Source organism: Choloepus didactylus, chromosome 2, assembly GCF_015220235.1.
Source record: "Choloepus didactylus isolate mChoDid1 chromosome 2, mChoDid1.pri, whole genome shotgun sequence".
Classification (NCBI taxonomy): Eukaryota; Metazoa; Chordata; class Mammalia; order Pilosa; family Megalonychidae; genus Choloepus; species Choloepus didactylus.
In genome coordinates, this window is record NC_051308.1 from 149,100,704 (window position 1) to 149,117,878 (window position 17,175).

Genomic DNA, 17,175 nt, shown 5'->3' on the forward strand with positions numbered 1-17,175 from the left:
TCCTTTATGTCCTCTCCTTCATAGACCAACTTCTCTAGGAGTTTACTATGCTTGTATCATAATCTCATCTCTCATTCATTCCTCAACTCAATCTGGCCATTTTAAAGAAACTGCGATTATATTACCAATGACCTCCATGTTGCTAATTTCAGTGGATACTTGTCAACCCTCATTTAACTTGACATTGATTGCAGCAGCCCATGACACCAATAATCATTCCTTTCTTCCTGAAATACTATCCTGGCCTCCATGCACCATATCCCTCAGGGATCTGTCCAAGTCAATCACTTCTCTTCTCATTCTATATTCTCTCTTTATGTTTTCAATGGACATTTTCGTAACTGTGATCTCAAAGTTTATCTCAAGCTTCTGACTTTAATACCCTCCCTGCTCTTCTCCTAATCCGTCACTGAATTAGGAAATACAGATTATAAACCATTAACACCCAGCCCTCCAATTCAGGTCCCAAGAATAAAATTAAAACAGTATCCATATAAAAAGGGAAGACCACCAAGGGAAATCTGTCCACCCTATTCTTGATTAAACAGCCCACTCATAAGCAAAAAGAATCAAAAGATGAGTAATAACATGAAAAGATCCAATATAGAACATATGCATGGTAGAACATAAACAAAAGGCAGAAAGAGAACATATACTGGAAGATTTACCCCAATACTGAAGAAAATTTTAAATATAAACTTTGAGTCTCAAAGAAGTTAAAGGGGATATAAAATCTTTAAAAAATAAAATCAAATGAAAAATACAAATGAGCTGGTAGAATTAAGGGAAAAAAAAAGAAATGAAAACCACTTTAGAAGGAACAAGAATAAAAATCAATCCTACAAAAACTAGAGTCAATGACAAGGGATTTAGGAAATGGGAATCAAACACATATGAGATGAAGAGATAATTCAGGATGAAGCTGTATAGCAGGCATAGCAAGCAATAGGTCTACACTTTAACGAAAGGAATGGACAATCACAGGAATGATGCCTCTAAAAAAGAAAATATAGAATACCTGCCTGATATGTTTGAATGTATTGAGAGGAGATTTTTTTAGCTCCATGGGAAACTGTGAGAATGAATTAATAAGAAAATAATAATAATAAAAAAAAACTATACAAAGAAAAAAGTTAAGGTATGAGATTACAGGAGACTTATTTTCAGTTTTCATTTCTGTGAAGTTTGATTTTTTGAGAAACAAAAGACCGAACCAAAACAAAAACTGAAATATCTGTTAAAAGAATTCAGATGAATTTCAAACAGGAAAGATAAGTAGCAGGGACATTTTCTGATGGGATTTTTCATTCAGTGCATTGCTTTGGCATTTCTTTATGGATAATAATACCATGTCCTGATCCAAAAGGAGCTGGAAGGTATGATGATACAGATAAGTATTATATTCAAGTTCAGGAAGAAAGAAATAGAATGTGGCCACAGTATTAGAAATGCAGGTTGAATTACAAAGGAATAGAACTTTATCTATTTTACCATGTAAATTTTCTTACACTATGGAATTGTTGAAATTAAATAGCAATTTATATAACTAACCAAAAATCAATGAACAATTTTTTAAGTTTCTATTTCATGCAAATAAAAACATTTTTGTCCAATAAAATATACCTGTTTTTCCAGTTTAGTTTGAATGTCTTCTAGTTCTCCATTTCTAATTGTTTCTTGTTGTAACATTTGCTGCTGTTGCTGAAGAGTATGCTGTAGAATAACATTTTGCTCAGTGGTCTCTTGAAGGCTGTGATTTTTTATCTTTAACTCCTTCTGTAAGCAATATACCTAAAAAATATATACAAATGCATCACATGAAATGTTATCATTACAATGAAATGTTTCAAATAAAGACAATAAAATGTCAGAGCTGTCTTCCTTATTAATTAATTATCCCCATGTGGGATAATTGTCATGTGGGAGTAGCATTCCTTGTTCTGATGGGGGAGATGTTGTAGAAGAGCCTGCTTGCACGGTTGGCCCTTGGGTGGCATCTGGGAATGTGACTTTTGAAACATTTCCTATGATAAGGTAGTTTTGCCTCTGGAGCACTGAGACCTGCTTTTCTTCTGGGAGTTTAGAATTTTGAATGTTGTGGCTGATTGTGTGCTTATGTGACCAGTCTCCAATAAAAACTCTGAACTTTTAAGTTTCAAGCAGGCTTCCCTGGGCAGAAACACTGTGCATGTGTTGCTGTAATTCGCTGCTAGAGAAAGGACCACATTCTGTGTGACCCCTCCCGTAGGGAGGAGAGAACACAGCAAGCCATACATTTCTCCAGACTCTACCTGATAGGTCTTTTACGCTTACTGATAAATGTAATAAACCATAGCTATAAAATAAAATAGCCAATACATGTTAGGGGCTAATTATCATATTATTTATGCATTATTGTTGTTTGTAACCTTTGATATTCATGCTCCAAAAAACAGATAAAGGAATGACAACACCAACTAAGGAGTTTCACTCATTCACCCCAAATATTTAGAACTTGAATACACTAGTCCCCAAAACCACTTTAAAAGATACCTTTAAAGTTATCTGGGAACACCTATTAAGAAGGAAAAAAAATATGCTCTTTATCATAGTAATCCAAATCCTAAAAATTTGCCAACAGAAATTATTTTTAAAATATTACAAACAATGCATAATTTAATACATATTTTATAATATTCTTCACCTTCTCCCAAAAGGCGAAGGTTTAGTAAATGATGATATCTCAGTCTGATTAAAAATGATGCAACCACCTAGGTGAGAAGCACAGGGCTGATGTTTGGTCTAAGTACAGCTGGCCCAAAAGAGCTAGGAAAATGTAAGTAGTATCTAGCAAGTCATTCAAGGGTCTTGAGAACATGGAAAGCCCAATGGGCCTTGTTTACTGGCAGTGAAAGGCAAGGTGGCAAAATAGAACAAAGGTTTTAGAGTCAAGCAGGCAGAAATTTGAATTCTAGTTCCACCACTTTCACTGCAGTGTGACCTAGGCCAAGTAACTTAATCGTTTGGAGCCTTAGTTTCTCATTTTACAGATGAGGATAATACTTCTCTCACAGCACTGTTTTAAGAATTAGCCATATTAAGACTATGCCTGGCACATATTAGGTCCTCAGTAAGTGATGACTATTACTGCTAATAAACAAATTGCATCTCAAAAAATGATGCAACCATTCAAAATCATAAGTAAAAAGTCTGTAGCAAATAAAAAACAATTTTTTGCTTTTATTTTCATTTGATTTCGTATAGAAATGGGAAGAAATGTATGAGCCTTCCAGAGTAATGGGTGAAAAAGAATAGAAAAATGTATATTCCATTTTAACAGCCTCTAATAAAAGTCAGAAATCAGAGCTGAATGCCACAAAAAGCAACATCTTTCTTCCTTCAAAAGTTTTGAAAATTTTACAAAATGGTATTAAATGAAAGAAAACAAGAGATTACATTTCTTAAATGTACATGCAAATGGAAAAATGAAATCAACTGAAGAATTAGACAGTAGACTGTAGGTAAATTTTCTTTAGAAGTTTTCTTTATTGTTGCCTATAGAATAAATTTTTTAGAAAAATAAAACCATTCCTTGAAAACAAAGCATCTTTTCAATAAATATCATTCTAGAAGAAAGGAGTTTTAAACTTCTTATAAGAAATAGAAGAGAATCCTGAGCTATATCTTTTTTTCTAATTATCTAGCAGTTCAATATTCAGCAGCATTACTAAGGGCTTAAGGGCCAAATACTCTTTGCTTGTGGTAAGAAGTTATTAGATTTCAGGCTTCTTCATTACATGATGAATTTATGAACTTGGAGTAACCCTAGATATTGAAGGCAACTGAATAATTTCTAATATTACTATTATAGTTATTCATATAATGTCAATCTGTATTACTTAATTCTATCTGCATGAAAATAATTCATTTACTGCAAACATGTATCTGTATCACCTATTTTGTTTTTGTCTGCTAGCTTCTGACAAAACTGCAGCTCACTGTTTTGTGGTGGTTCATTTTATAGAGAACTGATTGGCCTACAACACAGGTTTAAATAGTATTTTTTTTTCTTTACTGGAACATCATATCTCATACTTACCTTCCCAATCACTGAAGAAATGGACAAAAGGACTCAAATAAGACAGGAGAAAAAAAGAGAAAAGCAGGAGAAAAAAAAGATAGTACCTAAGCAAAAAACCAAAAAATCCATACCACATAACAAAATAGATCTTATTTCAGTAATCTAGTCACTGGCAAAAGAATTTCAATTACATATACTGAAATATCTAACATGTTAGCTTCATCACAAATATTAATTTAAAAAATTAACCTGCATTTATCAAATTTATACTGACATTTCATTGCACTCTTCTTTAACTTCCAGTTGACTTTACTTTAAAAGTACACAGAAGACAAATCATTTTCATATTATATTCTCTGTACTAAGTTTATTATTATATTCATAGTATAAATTTATTTTCTCAAAATCAGTAAGACTTTACATTGTAAAATCTATTTTAAAATTAACTTTATCTAGTATTAATGTGTATCCAAAGCAAAAACTCTCATAATTGTTACTTAAAATTAAATACACCACATAAGTTACCAATGTGATGCCAACTAGCCAAAATTTAAATCTCATCAATTTGAATAAAGATATTTATCAACAAAGTTATTGATTTTATTGAATGAATTATTTATGCAGAAAATGTTGAGGATTTTTCGCATCTATTTTGTGTTTATTTTCCTCTACCATGTTGACAATGTAATTTTGCATTAATACATATTTTTACAACTTTAAAAACATTTTCAAAATGTGGGTTTACAGAAAAATCATGCATAAAATACAAGATTCCTATATTCTTCCCTATTTTAAACACCTAAATTTTCAAAAATTTAGAACCCCAAAGTCAGTCTTACATTAATCTTAAATGTATATTTCCCCATTTGGAAAGGCTGGATGAAGCCCTAATTCTGTACACTGTTACTATGTGCAATATTACCCCAAAAGAACATCAAATTATTATAATAAAAAGAAAGGAATTATGAAATTTATCCTTGAAGAACTATATTAATTCAGTCTACAGAGGGTAGACTAAAGGAGTTCTAATGAATACACAATCACCTAGCTGAGGTAAAGCGTGGGAGAATATTTAGTAGCTTTTTGCAGTAGACAATCAGCATGCAGTTTTCAAAACTTGCCAGCTTTCTACTAATATGCTCCACGGCCATGTACCTAAATTATTCACCTACTGAGTATTGAGAATATCCACTGATTTAAAAGATTTAAACAGTTTTAAAACATCACCTATTATTAATAAAATGAATCAAATTAAATTTCTAAAACCTAACTACATACGACGAAAACCTCACAATTCTGCTGTTACAAGGTATTAATAATACTAACTAGCATTAACAGTTACGTTAGAAAGAGTTTTTTCTGTAAGATGTTACAATTTGCTCTAAAGACAAATAGGTCAAATCCATTACTTGGATTATTCTCTATGTTTCTTATCAATACACATGAACAAATGAAAGATGACCTCTTAAGTTTTCTAGTAGGCTAAGCAAGCCAAAACATATACAGTTGAGCTAACAATTAATCAGCAATAAATGGTCTTGCAAATCCTTCTGAAATATCCATTTTTCCCAAGTCTGGTCTTCCATACCTAAATACTACTTATTTCTAATTCAGTTTGAGCCTAGGTTTATATTTCTAGCTGTTCTGGAAGTTTGTGTGTAAATGCTAGTAGCTACCCTAGGTCGCTAATGCTGTTTCTAAGAACTCAAAGTCCAAAGCCAAACAGACTCTCCTATAACACTTTGCCTGCTTCCAGACTCCATCTCTGCCGAGTCCATTTATGCTGGAGTGGATTGAGGGCTGTAGAATAAATGCCAAAAAAATGTACTTTTTGTACTATTTTAAAGAAGATCATAGTAAAAAACATATGATATTCCTATTTTAAAAAGTCAAAGCAGACTTTTAGTTTAGTCTAATTACTAAGTATTTGAATAGAGAAATATATTACCATCTCTCAAAGATGCTATAAAAACCTTTATGGGGAAAGGTGGAAGGAAGAAGACAAGACCATATAAAATCTAACAGTCTCTTATTTTTAACTTCTAAGGTTATATAACTATGTGGCACATCCTAAGTATGGAGTGTTGGTTACCTACATATTTGCTCTTAGAACTATCCCTCCCTTTCCTCTACTCTATTCGGTGTACTGCAGGAAAGTGCACTTCCTAAGCTCCCTTGTCCTCTAGATTCCACATAGGTTTGGCAGATGGGAGGGACCAGTAGCAGCAGTTCTCTATTGCTCAGTTCCTACTGGACAGATACTTTTTCTGTAGTCCCAGGTCCTGCTAGACAGCCCTGCTCCTGGACTATCATCACACCACCTCTTTCTTATGTTCCTCTAGCTTTAAGGATGTTGATGGGTCCCTGCTTATCCTAATCTCTGGGTCTCCTTAGTATCCTTTGTTTGGCTTCTCCACTCTTCCATCACCTGTGTATTCAATTCTCTATATAAAATTTCCTCCATTTGAAAGATATAGAAGGGTTTCTATTTTTTCTGGCTTGATATTTCTGATACATTCAAGATAAACTAAATCAAAAATTGTTGGGGGCTACTTCTAAAACTGAATATAAGGTTTATATACAAATATAAATTCTAAAGAAGAAATAAAAGAATTTTTCACTAAGATTATCCTTTTGAGTAGAGTGCCTACTGTGTTGAAAACAAACTGCTAGACAACGAGGATACAGAGATGAATAAATCAAGAAGTCTTCAATCTAGTACGTAAGAATCTCAACTCAATAAAGCAAGTTGAACTAAACTGAATTCTCAATCCTTCAGACAACAGAAGGAACAAAGACAAAATGGGAAAAATTTGAAAAATTTTATACCTCTAAATCTAAAACGTATGTTCTTAAGTGTAATTCATTTCATATTATAATTACTCTGTGCTATTAATAGTTTTTTCTTCAGATTCCTTTAATAGAAATAAAATAATCATAATTTTAAGGTGTTGTGTTTCATGTTGCATTGAGACAGTTTGTTTTTTAAAGAACATAAAATTGGAATTCACATTTTGCTAGAAATATTTTTTATATCAAATACATAAAGATGTACTTTTAAAGTATTCTGAAAATAAACATTATTTCAAAAAGAAGTCACTTGAAGAACATGCTATATATAAAGGAATTTACCTCATCAGATTTCTTCTTTAGCTGTTTTTCAAACTGCTCCTTATTTCCATCCAACTGATTCAAATGCAAGGCGAGTTCTTCCTTACAAATTTCCAATGCTGAATCTAGCTGTCTCACCTAAGCAGGAAAAAAAAAAATGTTAATCAACTAATATTAGTTAGTGTTTATTATATACTTAATATTATGCAGATTTATCTCCTGATGTTACCTTACATTCCTACTTGGGATATAAAACACTATTATGAAAAAGATTTATTGAGAAAACTAATTCTTCATTGTAAAGTAAGGAACCAAAGAGGAAACCAGAGAATGGATTCTGATGAATAAACAGGAATTGAACAAAGTCAAGACGTGAAGAAGGGCATCCCAGGAAGAAGGAGTATGTTCAGAGGCAAGGCACTGTCAAAGGGAAGGGTAAGAAGTCAGCCAGAGCTCAGTGTGTCAAGAGGATGAATTTGTAGATGAGTATTTGGGAGATAAGGTTAGCAAGATAGACTGGGGCTAACTAGTCAAGAACTTATACACCCAACACCCTAAAATACTTTCTTAAAATAATAGGTAGTATCTAAGACTACTGCTTAAGCAAGAAAAATATTAAAGTGAGGACAAACTGGTAAATTTTGTTAATGATGCTAAGATGTTAATATTCTGAATATGCTAAAATCACAAAGAAAATTAAAACTTTTGGGCAGCTAGGAAAAAAACCCAAACTTAAGCAAAGGCTGCTTTTGCTTTGAGTCAACAAAATACATTTTCAGAAAGGCAGCAATGTAAGTTGGTTCAAGTGTACATACAGCTACAAATTCTTTATACTACTTTAATATGAAAGGGCAAAGGAGCAAAAAAGCAAACCAAATTCAGTATTTTTTCCAAAAAAATTAGTGCACAGGCCACAATTTACATATATACTCCATTTTCCATCTATTAATAAGATTCTTGCCTTGTTGCTTTCTTTTCCTTACTGTAATTTTGAGCTTCTCAGGGATGTTTTTTTTCTCTTAATGCTAACAGCATTCTAATTTGCAGTTTTGAAACTGAGAAATGTCAGCAAAATAAGGAGAAAAATTATCCTTGCAACTCTTATTTCTAAAAAAAGGAAACTTGTAAGACACACAGATTTCAAGAATGTCCCTATACCCTGTGTATATAAATAACCAATAGCCACCAAAACTTCTGTAATTCTGAATGACTGTCTCTGTTGATCATTTGTTGCCCTGGTAGTAATCTTTGAATTAACATTTGTTTTATAGAAGGTATAAACACTTCTGTGTTTTCTTTCTTAAGCAAGAGAATGAACATTGGTACTTGTATCATGTTCCACATACAGAGAAAAAAATCTATGACTGCCAAATATTACTACCTAATAATTACCAACATAATAATTGATTCAGGCAAGTTTCATCAATAGAGGCTAAAGCCATGGGTTATAAAGTTATTGAGGAAGAGGACATTTAATAGCTTCAAAGAATCACCCAATAGTTTATTAATTACAAAGGGAAAAATGTACCCTTTAAAATGGTGAGATATGGCAGTCATCTCAAATAAGACATTAAGGGTATAATTGCCAATAGTGGGGTGGTCTGACACTACGTGCCTCCATGTGAAGCAGTGGGAGTTATGCTCATCTGGTATGCTTGTTGATCTGGACTTTTCAAAAGATTCAGTGTCATGAAGAACAGGAGGCAGCAAGATTGGTTTAGATTGGGGGAGTCTAAAGAGCCAAGAAGAAGAAGTGAATTATAACTGAATCATAGATTGGAGAAAGAAAAAAGAACAAGCTAGAGTAGTCTTTCTCAAGCTTTATTGTGCATACAAATCACCTAGATATCCCATTGAAGCAGATTCTGATTCCATAACAAGGCTGGGACTAGGTGAGGCAAGGAAGGTGCCTAGGGCTCAAAATTGAAGGAGGCACTCACTCTCAGGGTTATGCAAGTGCCAACCTTTCACTCATACAACCCTGAGAGTGCCTTCTTAAATTCACACCAGAGGCACCTCACTTACTTCACCTTAGTCCTGGCTTGATATACTGCAATTCTAACAAGCTCTCAAATGATGCTAATGCTACCAGTCTGTAGACCATGTTTTGAATGGTAAAGCTATAAAGGACATTTTTAAATAATTGGAAAAATTTTCAGTATGACCCATGTGTTGAATATTACCGAGTTAATATTGACTTTCTCTGCTGTGGTAACTTTGTGTGGTCACAAAGGAGAAAGTTTCTGTTTGTAGGAGAAGCATGTTTAAATATTAAACGTGTAAAATGTTATGAGATCTGCAGACTTCTCTGAGGTGGTTTGGCACAAGGGAACTATGTGTGTGTGGATATGGACAATGGTATATATAGAGAGAAATGAAGTGAGTGTAGCTAGAAGTTAACAGACAGAGAATCTAGATGAGGGGTACAGTTCCCTGTACTATTCTTTCTACTTTACTGTGGGTTTGACATTTTTCAAAACAAAATTAATTAAAAATTAATGAACCAATTAAAATAAGTAAATAATTTAAAAACCACTTCTGTTAGATTTCATATTTGAACAAAGAGCTTGAGTCTCATGTGGATAAACACCATTCACCATCTGAGTTAATTTTATGTATCAACTTGGTTAGATTATGGTATTAATTGTTTGGTCAAGCAAGCACTGGCTTGATTGTTACTATGAAGGTATCTTAGAAAAGGATTTGCATCTTCAGTTAGTTGACTGCATCTACAGTTGATTGTATCCACAATCAACAAAGGATACTGCCTGCCCTCAACAATATTGGGAGTCTCCTTATCCAAAGAGTTGGGGGTTTTAAAAGCCAGATGTAAGGATTTCAGAGATAGAAAAGAAGAATTTCTGCCTTCAATTTCAGCATAAACTTTATTGGAGTTTCCAGTTTGCAACCTGCCCTAAGGAGCTTGGAAGTACCAGACTTTGAATCACTTTTACTGGAGTTTCCAGCTTTTATCCTGCCATATGTAAGGGCTTGCCAGCCCCCATAGTCACATGAGTCAATCCCTTATAATAAATCTCTTAACTTATACATACATACATATATATATATATATATATATATATATATATATTTCTTTGTTTCTCTTAAGAACACTAACACAAAATGTAGACAAACCGTTTATCAATATATACATATACATGTATTTGAATGAATGAAATCAAACAAAAAACAACCACTCTACCGAACCAAAGAACTTCCCCCAAATTGTCTCCAATGAGAAAAATTAAAAAAAAATAATTTTTTTAGCATTACTAGCCTTGATTGTTTCTTCAGATACTTGGTTCTGTAATGTTTTCAAAGCTTCATCTTTCTTCATATTTTCCTTTTCCATTTCCTGAAAACACACATATTGGTAGCAAACATAAATGCTAAACATTTTAGCATTAGCAATGGACTAAACAAGTGATGATTTGATTAGCACTAAAGGAATGTTACAGAATCAAAAAACTTTAAAATTAGTCAGCTTTGAAATAGCTTTTATAAATATGATTTTACCCCTTTGCTTTCCGTCAAGAGTCTATCTAGTGATTCAAGATGGTGTTGTTTACATATGATATCTTGTTGCAACATGGACATAGTCTTTCTTTCTGTTCTTTAAAACTGTTGGTCTTTTTTCTCTAGTTGAGCTTCAAGCTAAAAAAAAAAATAGGATTTGATTTTTCATATTAATTTTTTAAATGTTAAAACATTTTAAATATACAGAAAAGAATATAGTACTCACACATGAATATACCACTGAAATTAGTTTTACATTTTACCAAAATTCCTTCAGTTTCCCTCCTTTTAGACAAAAAATGAAATCACATGCCCATCTCTTCTCCTTTCCTCTCTCACCTAACTACTAGACTGAAATTGGTCTGAATTGTTCTCTGGTGTGTTTCATTCTTGTACATGTTTTTTATGATTTTACTATGTATGCATATCCATGAAAAATATATAATGTAATGTTTTGAAAATTTACATAAATAATATCAGTGTTTCTGCAAGTTTTGGCAACTTGTTTTTTCATTTAAAGTTGTTTTAGAGATTATCCATGTTGACATATGTGGATCTAGTTCATTTATTTTAATGGCAATATAATATTCCATTACAAGGATAAGCTATGGTTTGTCTACTCCTAAACTCAGAGACCGTTTATATTTTATCATTATTACAACAAATGTTGCAATAACACCCTGTATACATGTCTCCTTATGTACATGTCTGAGAGTTTCTCTTGAGTAGAACACATAGAAGTGGACTTCTAGGTTGTAGGATATGCACATTTCCGATTTCACTGGGTATTTCTCTTGAAAACGAATCAATTTACACTTTCACTAGCAATATATAAGAATTCTCACTTCCTACAATTTCACCAATACTTGGTGTTATCAAACTTGCCAGAGATTTTGCAGACAATATAGTTAAAGAAATTCCTATGTGTATGCTCATGTTATGTATGTGGTATGTATATTATCTCTCTAAACATATGAGATAATATATATCTATCTATGCATATCTATTACATATACATACATACATATAAGAATATGGCAACAACAGAGTTAACTAGAATATATTAAAACCAAGGAAATCTGAAAGGTAAATAAATATTAAATGAGAATAATCAAATAAGAGATTAGACATAAAAGGCATTTTAATTAACTTAAAATATTCCAGAAAAAGCAGAATTTGGAAGTTAAACTTTCTATTAACAATTGAAGAGAGAAAAAAAAAAGAATTGAAGAGAAATTTCTGGGTTCTATTAAACAAGAAGAAGGAAATAAATAGAAAACAAGGTGTGGAGATTAACCTCAATAGAAAAAAAACACTTAAAAGATTAAATTTAACTCTCAGAAATTTTCTAAAACATGAATACACTGAAATTTCAAGAGTAAACAAGATTAAATGAGGTTATAACTAGATTTTCATGTAATCTGACAAATCAATCATCAGAGTCCCTTTCAAAGACATATTTTGTCAATTCTCTGCAGTATATTAACACTGGTGATACCAAATATAATTCTTCCTAGACTTTCTCACACTCTCAGATTACTCCCTGAAGAATTTATCAGGGATAAACTCCTCATCTGAAAAAACATTTTTACCTTCTGAATCAGTAATTCCATTTCTGAGAAGCCATGATAAAATAGTCTAAAATATGGAAAAAAAACAGCTTTAAAATGAAGTTTACTGAAAATTATAATTCTGAAAAACAGTAAACAACTCAAATGGAAACCATTCTGAAATGCAGATACTATACATTATGTGTTGTGTAGGTATGTGTACTATATATAAGAATACAAAGATGCAACTGGTTTGGAAAGATATAATCTAAATTTTACAAAGATTCTTGGGTGGTAAGCTTTTAAAAATTAATTTATATACAGTAAAATTCACTTTGTTGGTGTACAACTTGGAGTTTTAACACATGCATAGATTTATGAAACTGCCACCACAATCAGGATGCAGAACAATTCCTTCACCTCCAAAATTCCCTCATGCAGATTCTTTATAGTCAAACTCTCTATGCACCCCAACCGTTAGGAACCACTAAACTGCTCTCCATTCCTATAGTTTTTGTCTTTTTGAGAATGTCATAGAAATGAAATTGTACAGTATGCCACATTTTGAAGTTGCCTTTTTTCTTTTAGCATAATATCTTAGAAATTCACCCATGGTTTTTGCTTGTATCAGTAGATTGTTTCTTGTTATTGCTGAATAGTATTTCATTGCATAGAGGTATCACAGTTTATTCTTTTAACCACTGAATGATAACACGGCTGTTTCTCATTTTTGGTAACCATGAATAATATTACTATAATCGTATCAGATGGGTTTTAGTGTAAACATAAAATTTTCATTTATCTAGGACAAATATCTGGGATTGCTGGGTTATATGTTAAGTGAATGTTTAACTTTATTAGAAAATATCAAACTCTTTTTCAGAGTAGCTGTACCATTTTGCATTCCCACTAGCAATACATGAAATATCCAGTCACTTTGTATTTTGACCAGCATTTGGTATTGTCAGGTTTTCTCTCTTTTCAAAAGGCATTCTATTAGGTATGTAGTGCTATCTAATTGTGCTTTAAATTTGTATTTTCCCAGTGACTAATAATGTTGAATATATTTTCAAGTGCTTATTTGCTATCCGTATGTATTTTTTATCAATGAAGTATCTGTTCAAATCATTTGCCCACTTAAAAAAATTGGGTTGCTTCCTTAGTGATGAATTTTGAGAGCTCCTTATATAAGCTGGATACAAGTTCATGGGTAGAAATGTGATTTACAAATATTTTATTCTTGTCTGTGGCTTTTCTTTTCATTCTCTTAACAGTGTCTTTAAATTAAAAGTTTAATTTTGATAAAGTCAAGTTTATCAATTTTTTCTTTTATAGATAGTGTTTTTGGTATCATTTAAGAACTATTTACTTAATCCAAGGTCATAAAGATTTTCACCTATATTTTCTTATAATAAGAGTTTTATAGCTTTTTATATTTAAGTCTACTATCCAACTTGAATTAATTTTATATAAGGTACAAGGTGTACATTGAGGTTCCATCTTTGGAACACAGCAGTGTCCCATTAATTCCAGCACTATTTTGTTGAAAAACTCTCTCTCCACTGAATTGTCTATGCACCTTCGTTAAAGCTTAACTGGTGATTGTGGAAAGATGGTAGAGTAGGAAGCTCCAGGAATCAGTCCCTTCACAAAAGTTGAACTGGCAGGAACTGTCTAAATCAACTACAATGAAACTCCAGATTCTAGTGGGACACGTGCAGCATCCAGGGAGAGCAGAAGGAAGTAGTTTTGCAAATTAAGGTAAACACTGGAGAGCTTCACTCCTCTTTACTCTGGCTACCATCCCCCTTCCTCCAGTCCTTGGCAGGCCAGAAGAAACAAGATTTCAACAACGAGTAACTGGTAAAGAGATTCGATCAGTAATCAAAAACATCCCAACAAAGAAAAGGATGAGAGCAGCTGCACCATTTACATTTCCACTAGCAATGAATGAGTGTTCCTATTTCTACACATCCTCTCCAACACGTTTTAACTTTCCCTTTTTAATAGTAGCCATTCTAGTTGGTGTGAAATGACGTCTTCTGGTTTTCATTTACATTTCCCTAAAAGCTAGCAATGTTGACCATCTTTTTTATGTGCTTTATAGCCATTTGTATATCTACATTGGAGAAATGCCTATTGAAGTCTTTTGCCCATTTTAAAATTGGTTTGTTTGTTTTTTATTGTTGATGTGTAGGATTTCTTTATACATTTTGGATATTAAACTATTATCAGATGTATGGTTTCCAAATATCTTCTCCCACTAAGTAGGCTGTCTTCTCACTTTCGTGACAAAGTCCTTTGCATAAAAGTTTTAAATTTTGTTGCGTTTTGGTTTATTGCTTGTGCTTTGAGTGCAAAGTCTAAGAAACCATTGCCTAACACAAGATACTGAAAATGTTTCCCTACATTTTCTAAGAGCTCCATAGTCCTAGCTCTTGTATTTAGGTCTTTGATCCATTTTGAGTAAATTTTTGTATATGGTGTGAGATATGGGTCCTCTTTCATTCTTTTGCATATGGATATCCAGTTCTCCCAGCACTATTTGATAAAGAGACTGTTCTGTCCCAGTTGAGTGACTTGGCTGCCTTGCCAAAAATCAACTGACCATTCATAGGTGTGAGGGATCTATTTCTGGACTCTTAATTTGATTCAGTTAGTCAATATTATTATCCTTGAGCCAGTAGCATCCTGTTTCACAACTGTAGCTTTATAATATGCTTCAAATCAGGAAGTGTGAAGTCTCCATCTGTGTTCTTCTTTTCAAGATTTTGAAAACGTTCTATTTTGACTATTAGGGGTCCCTTACCATTCCAAATAAATTTGATAATTGGTTTTTTCCATTTCTGCAAAGTAGGCTGCTGGAATTTTGATTGGGATTGCACTGAATCTGTAAATCACTGAATCTGTAAATCATTTTGGGTAGATATGACACATCTTAATGATATTTAGCCTTCAATTCATGAACACAGACTGTCCTTCCATTTATTTAGGTCTTCTTTGATTTCTCACCAGTATATTGTGTTTTCTATGTACAAGTCCTTACATCCCTGGTTAAATTTACTCCTAGATATGTGATTCTTTCAGTTGCTATAGAAAATGAATTTTTTGATTTCCTCCTCAGTTTCTCATTACTATTGCACAGAAACATTACTTAATTTTGCGTGTTGATCTTGTATCCCACCACCTTGCTAAATTTGTTTATTACTCTAACAGCACTGTTACAGATTTTTCAGGACTTTCTATAATAGGATCATGTACTCTGCAACTAGTGAAAGTTTTATGTCTCCTTTCCAATTTGGATGCCTTTTACTTCTTTTTTCTTGCCTAAGTGCTCTGGCTATACAACTTCTAGTACAATGTTGAATAATAGTGGTGACAGTGGGCATACTGTCTGCTCCAAATCTTACAGGAAAGCTTTTATCTTTCAACACTGAGTATGTTAGCTGTGGGTATTGTGTTGAGGAAGTTTCCTTCTATTCCTGTTTTGCTAAGTGCTCTTATCAAGAAAGGATGCTGAAGTTTGTGAAATACCTTTTCTGCGTCAACTGAGATGATCATGTCATATTTTCCCTTCATTTTGTTGATGTGGTATATTATGTTAATTTGATTTTCTGCTGTTGGACCATCCTTGCATACCTGGGATGCTGTGTACAGGATCCATTCACCTCACTGCGTGTCTCAGAGCTTCACTCCTTCTTGTAGTTGCTCAATATTCCATTTTACGCATACATCACAGTTCACCATTCTGTTCCTCAATCTATGTACCCTTAGGTCATCACCACTCATTGCAAATCATGAATACTGCCTTCATAAACACTAGTGTGCAAAGGTTCATTCATGTCTCTGTTCTCAGATCTTCCAAGTACATACCCCATAATGAGGCTGCAGGACCTTATGGCCCCCATATCCTTAGGTTTTTGTGGAACTACCACACTGACCTCCAGAAAGGCTACACCACTATGCCTGCTTATCAATAGTAGATAGGTACATCCCTCTCACCATGTTTTCTCCAACACTTTTACTCCTATTTATATTTTTTCCTACATTTTATAGAGGTATAGTCACATACCATACATTTATCCACAGTGTACAGTCAGTTGTTCACAGTATTATCCTAAAGTTGTACATTTATCACCACACTCAGCACTTGAACATATTGATTACTACAAAAGAAAATTTTTGTGTTTTTTTTTTTAGCGAATAATAAAAAAGATGACAAAAAGAAAAATAACATGTCATACGATACAATATAATAGTAAGGACAGAAAACAACACCATATCCCTCCCTTATATCCCCCTCTCATACACACTTAGCTTTGGTATATTGCCTTTGTTACATTTAATGGAAGTATATTACAATGCTACTGTTGACCGTAGACTCCAGTTTGCTTTATGTTTTTTCCCAAATACCATCCCTTTTTAGAGATCCTCTATTTCACCTAGAGTCAGTGTAAGTTGTGTTTCTAGAATTTGTCCATTTCATCAAAGTCATCTAATTTGTTGGCATACAGTTGTTCATAGTATCCTCTATGATCCTTTTTATTTCAGTGCGTCAGTAGTAATCTCCCCCCTCATTCCTGATTTTATTTGCATCTTCTCTCTTTTTCTCTCTGTCTAGCTAAGGGTTTATCAACTTTATCTTTTCAATGAGCCAACTTTTCAATTTGTTAATGCTCTCTATTGTTTTTTAATTCTCAATTTCATTTATTTCTGCTATAATCTTTGTTACATCTTTCCTTCTGCTTTCTTTGGGGTTAGTTTGCTGTTCTTTTTCTAGTTCCTCCAGGTGTGCAGTTAGGTCTTTGATCTTAGCTCCTTCTTCCTTCTTAATGTAGGTACATAGGGCTATAAATTTCCCTCTCAGCACTGCCTTCACTATATCCCATAAGTTTTGATATGTTGTGTTCTCATTTTCATTTGTCTTGAGATATTTAC

The 17,175-nt window shown here is 33.0% G+C and overlaps 1 protein-coding gene across 1 annotated transcript in view; it reads right to left on the minus strand.

Moving 5' to 3' along the window:
- The window catches only part of CCDC18 (coiled-coil domain containing 18), a 131,879-nt gene that overhangs the window by 50,697 nt on the left and 64,007 nt on the right, over positions 1-17,175 (minus strand). The window contains 4 exon segments of the mRNA XM_037826619.1: positions 1,624-1,791; positions 7,193-7,309; positions 10,449-10,526; positions 10,688-10,825. Coding sequence (XP_037682547.1) covers positions 1,624-1,791; positions 7,193-7,309; positions 10,449-10,526; positions 10,688-10,825 — 501 coding nt within the window.